This window comes from Aegilops tauschii, chromosome 2 (assembly GCF_002575655.3).
Source record: "Aegilops tauschii subsp. strangulata cultivar AL8/78 chromosome 2, Aet v6.0, whole genome shotgun sequence".
Taxonomy (NCBI): Eukaryota; Viridiplantae; Streptophyta; class Magnoliopsida; order Poales; family Poaceae; genus Aegilops; species Aegilops tauschii.
The window spans coordinates 376,344,346-376,349,928 of NC_053036.3; the positions used below are offsets into that span (position 1 = coordinate 376,344,346).

At 52.6% G+C, this 5,583-nt stretch overlaps 1 protein-coding gene across 1 annotated transcript; it reads right to left on the reverse strand.

Moving 5' to 3' along the window:
- On the reverse strand, positions 1 to 1,449 carry LOC141041046 (uncharacterized). Its single transcript, XM_073507157.1, has one exon. It carries the CDS (start codon positions 1,447 to 1,449, stop codon positions 1 to 3), a length of 1,449 nt encoding a protein of 482 aa, XP_073363258.1.
- Between the last annotated feature and the right edge of the window lie 4,134 nt (positions 1,450 to 5,583).

Below are 5,583 nucleotides of genomic sequence, written 5' to 3' on the forward strand. Positions count from 1 at the left end.
TCATTGCCCGGTTGATGCGGCCACGTCTCCTCCTGCTAGGTGATAGAACTGGTGGAAAACTGCCATGACATCGAGCTTAATGACCGACCAGCATGCTCGGAAGAAGGCTCTGTTGAAGCCATCCGGCCCAGGCGCTTTTTCCTGCGGAGAAGCACAAATCGCCTGCCAAACCTCCTCCTCCGAAAACGGGTTATCTAGACCTACAGCCGGCAGCGATGGAAGATTGAGCGAGCTCCAGGCAATGGTGGTGTCTCTGACTGGCGCCGCCCCAAGGGAGGAGCCGAAGTGGTCGTAGATAGCGCTGGCCTTGTCGCTGTGCGACTTGACGATGGAATCAGACGTGTGGATGGCGTGGATGAAGTTTTTCTGTCTCCTAGAATTGTTTTTTGCCTCGAAAAAGGCCGATCGGGCTTCTCCAGCCCGCAGCCATGTGATGCGTGAGGCCTGGCGCTTCCTGGCCCTCTCGATCGCCGCCAGGCCCAGGACGTGGAGCTTGAGCTTCTTCCGGAGAGCAAGCTCGCCGCTAGATAGCTGTCTATGTTCATTTGCGATCTGCAGCTGTAGGCGAGTGTTGCTGAAAAAACCCTTTGCCCAGATTTTGAGATCCTTTGCCGCCCTATCTAGTTTGACATGGATGCGTTTGAATGCACAACTAGAGGCAACGGGGCGATCCCACGCATGTTGCACCGTTTCGTGGAATCGGGGGAAACGTGGCCAGAAGGATTCAAACCGGAAACGAGTCGGTCGGCGTGATGCGGTTGCTGCAGCGAGCAGAAGGGGGCAGTGGTCGGAGCAGGACGTTGAAGCGGCGTGCAGGAGGAAGGTTGGGAAGAGGGTGTCCCAAGCGTTGCTGCAGAAGAATTTGTCGATGTTGACAAGGGTCAGATCGTCGCGCTCGTTACTCCAGGTGAAACGGCGGTTTTTGCATCTAATCTCCCGGAGTCCTGCGGCGTCGATCGCCGCACGGAATTTGCCCATCATTCTACGGTTAATGTTGCTATTGTTCTTGTCACTAGCCTTGTATATGAGGTTGAAGTCGTCGTTGATGAGCCAGGGGTCGTTTGGTGGCGGCGTCGTCCTAGCTATTTCTGACAGGAACTCATCCTTTCTACTATCGTTGACGGGGCCGTACACCGTGGTCAGCCAAAACGTTGTTGAGGTTGACCTCAGGGTGACGCGGGCAGTGATGGAGAAGAGGCCGATAGCATGCGATTGCACATCTACTACAGAGCTGTCCCAGAAGATTGCAGCACCTCCCCTGGTGCCGGAGGCGGGGAGCACAACGCAATCAGTTAGCCTTGCACCGCCGACGTCCTTGACCAGGGGGCGACTCCAGGTTTCGATTTTAGTCTCATGGAGGCAGAGGATGGCTAGCCTATGAGCTTCTGCCGTTTCACAGACAACTGCGTGTCGCGCCGGCGTGTTTAAACCACGGATGTTCCAACTCATGATGGGGCAATTTGTGTCAATCATTAAACACTATGAAGCTGCTCCGACGACTACGAATTTCATTAAGAAAAGACGGGTACACCTCCTCACGGTCCGGGGGCTGCCGGCGGCCACCAATAGGCCCCAATATCCGCCGGCACACGGCAGCGCCTCTACACCTACTACAAGGACTGCAACGAACTAGACCTAGCTCAACCCAGCGGAACGCTGGGCGTCGCCGGAGCGAACTACAACATGAGTGCACTAACATGGGGAAAGCATGGCCTCCGGGGCCTCTCCGTCAGGGCCCTGCATGCCGGCCGCCACCCGCAGCGCGGCCGGGTCGAGGTTGGTAAGCCTGGTGATGGCGTGGATGTCGGTGTCGGACAGCGGCTCGTTGAAACGCTTGATGAGGGCCTCGGCTGCCTTCGCGGTCATGGCTTCCTTCGGGCCGAGGATGCCGAGGCCATGAACGATGCGGAGAGTGGCGCGCTGGCTGACGGGAACCATGGAAGGGTTGCTAGCTTGATGTGCGCTGTGGCGGATCGCCGCAGGCCTGGGGCGAAGCGGGGTCTTGGAGCGGGGAGGTGCCCGGCTAATTACACGGGTCGGGGTTTCGGAGAAGAGCTGCTTGGTCGCGTCCTCGACGCCCTCTTCGCCGATCTGCAGGTGGCAGACTTTGCTGGTCACGACGCCGAGCTGTAGGGAGTGAGTGTCCGCCATCGCCGGGGTGTGCCTGACGAGGGAGAGGGCAGGGCCCATGTCGATGACGTCCGTGTCACCCTCGGTGCCCTCCTCGCGCTCGGAGAAGGAGAGAGGCTTGTCCAACTTCTTTGCCGCTGCCGCGTCCACCGCGGCGGCCCTGGGGTCCGGGCGTGGTGGGGGCGGGAGCTCTTTGCCAGCTTCCTACTCGGCCATCGGGTCCGCTTCCGCGGCCGCCGCGGGGGGAGGCGGCGGGCGCGGCGGAGCAAGGAGCGGGTTTGCTGCGGGCGGAGCGGTCCTTGAAGACTGACCGCGCTCAAGGCGCTTGGAGCCGCCCACACCCTTCCCGCGTTGCGAAGCGCGTGGGCGTAGCCGTTGCCATTGCCGTTGCCGTGGTGCTTGCCTTGGTGATCAGAGCTGCTGCGGCGCCCTCGGGGCGCCCCTTGACGGTGGCGGGAGCTGGACGTGCGGCTGCGATGGCGCTCGGGGGGCGGGTCCACGGCTGCCGCAACGTGCTCCTTTCCGCGTCCCCGCCCCAGCAGGGTGTCCTTCCAGGACCGTCTCTGGCTGTCGCCGTCCTCGCCGTCGTGGCCGCGCCTGGAGCCCGCGGATGGCATGCCCCGGCAGCCCGTGGACACCACCGGCGCCTGGGGGCGGGCACGGCCCGCGCCAGCGCCCGGGGCTAGCACCGTGCGCTCTGCGCCTGCGCCCAGGTCCTGCATAGAGCGCCCGTCCTCGATCCCGTGGGTCCAGCCGCCGGCAGGAGGGCGACGTGGGAACGGGACAGAGGGGCCTCCCCTCCTCGGACGAAGCTCTTTCATAAAAGAGATGATAAAATCCTACGGGTATAGTAGCATATAACTTTGAGAATAATAAAGGTCACAAGGAATGAAACCAAAATTGCCAGCATAGGTGATATTGTGCACACAACATAGAAAATAAACATACACATTACTGAGAGATGTTCATCTGACAGACTAAGTTGGATAACTAAGTAGATTTAGATGAGCAGATGAACATACAGACAAATAACCTTGACAACAAAGAACACAAATATGCCACATAACACTGTCATAAACCAGATAAATTTGCTCCAAGGATAATGAGGCGAAGTTAAATTGAAGAACAACACAGAAAACACTACTTGGTCGAGAGAGAATTGCACAAGATGAATGCGAACAAAGAAGTAACCAATGGTGCTTGATGGCGACAAATGATTTGGTAGTAGTTCACTCTTCTGCAAAAGAGCTACGTCTGCTTGGAGAGACTTGTGAATGAACACACGAGCTAGCCTCTCACCGTCCTATTCTCCTCAACGTAAAGTTGATCAAACTTCAGTTAATTTTACTCGTGGTAGATTCTTCTTGGCGATCTCCAAACAGTTAATAGACTTGCTTCGACAACCACAATGACTCTTGGTTGCTGAAGACTTTGACTCGGTGATGACAATTACTCTTCTCTACGCGAGTAGACGCCTAACCATCTAGAGAGTTGCAGCTATCAAGAGTAATAGGTACAAGAACTCTCAACTCAGATCTACTATGATGCTCAACCACTCTCTAAGTTTCGATTCTTGGTTTTCTCTCGATGGATTTAACTCAAATCTTTCACACAGGGTGCTTAGTCAATCTTCTCAAAATCTCAAGCGGAGCAGCCAACAAACAACATTGGTATGGGGTGACAATTTATAGCCACAGCATCCCAAATGGGAAATGACCAATAAGGACACGCGGTTCAGCCAATGGCCAACCGACACATTTTCAACGATCGGATTTCAAACACACCCGGCAACTTTACTTGAGGAACAAGTAAAGCTGACTCCTCTACTGAAGCATTTCTCTCGCAGCTCAAAAGAACATCGTTCCTAGCTGGCGAGTAAATGTTTCGAAGCAAGAAGAGATTTCTCTCAACCCTTATAGGATAGGTTACAGTTAAGCACCACAACAAACAAAAGTCTCGAAATACTTATACCCCTCATAATAGTATGGTGGTCCTATGACTCAAGGAAGAAAATGAGATGACGAAACAAATGCTACGTCTTCACTTTGTCTTCATTCTTCTCTACTGGAGCCATTTCTTCTCAAACACCTTACGTACGAATTGCTTTTATGGGCCATCTCTGACATGCAATCTTCACGATATTGAACTCCTCAAAATCTATTAATCTTCTCTGCTTCACAGAAGAATTTTCTGAAGTTTATAGCAAACTTCTCAGAAGATTATAGCAATCTTATCGACACTCCATGGACTATTTGTCTCTCTGTGCACTAGCAAACACCCTCATTATTTCTGATAACAATCTCCAAAACAAAAGGGGAAAGAATTGCACCAACAATCTCCCCCTTTTTGAGTGATTGTTGACAAAATAGATAATCATCGATGAGTAGATAAGTTTGTAACCAGTAACGTGCAGAAAGTAATAACAATCAATAATCTCAAATATAAAATACCCCCCTCTGCCTAAATGTATGCAGCCTCTGAAAGATTTGTTGTCCGATAACTTGCATATATTAGAATAAAACCTCAGAGAGATATTTCATATCTTCGAGAATAATGGATTTCATTGAGAGAGAAATATCAAGTAAGAATATTTCAATGCAACCATAGTGAACTTTGATAATAATGTTTCCAACAAAACAATTTTTTCGAGAGGTAGTGTGGCAGGAATTCAAAACAGTTATATCACAGAGATTCATACAAGCTCCAGAGTGATCTCTAATAGAAATTTCACCTGCAAAGTAGATGAGATAGAAATTTCACCTGCAAAACAGATGTATTAACGTTACAACCTGTTGGGAAACGTTGCATGGAAAACAACAAAATTTCTACGCACACGCAATGATCTATCCATGGAGATGCATAGCAACGAGGGGGAGAGTGTGTCTACGTACCCTCGTAGACCGTAAGCGGAAGCGTTTCTCAACACAGTTGATGTAGTCGAACTTCTTCGCGCTTCAATCGATCAAGTACCAAACGCACGACACCTCCGCACACATTCAGCTAGGTGACGTCCCTCGCCTTCTTGATCTAGCAAGATGTCAAGGTAGTAGATGAGTTCCGTCAGCACGACAGCGTGGTGACGGTGATGTGCTCCTCGCAGGGCTTCGCCTAAGCACTACGAAAATATGACCGAGGGTGTAAACGGTGGAGGCGGGCGCCGCACACGGCTAGGCAATTGTCTGGTGTGTGCTAGGGGCGCCCCCCCACATATATATATATATATAGGTGAGAGGGAGAGGGGAGAGTCCTGGAGGCGCCCCAAGTACGACCGAATCCTACTTGGGTTCCTCCTAGGCCGCCCCCCTCCCCGCTTCCTTATTTACTGGGGGGAGGAAAGAGGAGGGAGGAGGGAAGGAAGCGGGAGGCTGCTACCTCTTGAGCATGCGTTGGTTTTTCCCTTGAAGGGGAAAGGGTGATGCAGCAAAGTAGCATAAGTATTTCCCTCAGTTTTTG

Coding starts and splice junctions, on each gene's coding strand:
- LOC141041046 (XM_073507157.1), bottom strand. CDS start 1,449: ATGAGTTGGAACATCCGTGGTTTAAACACGCCGGCGCGACACGCAGTT.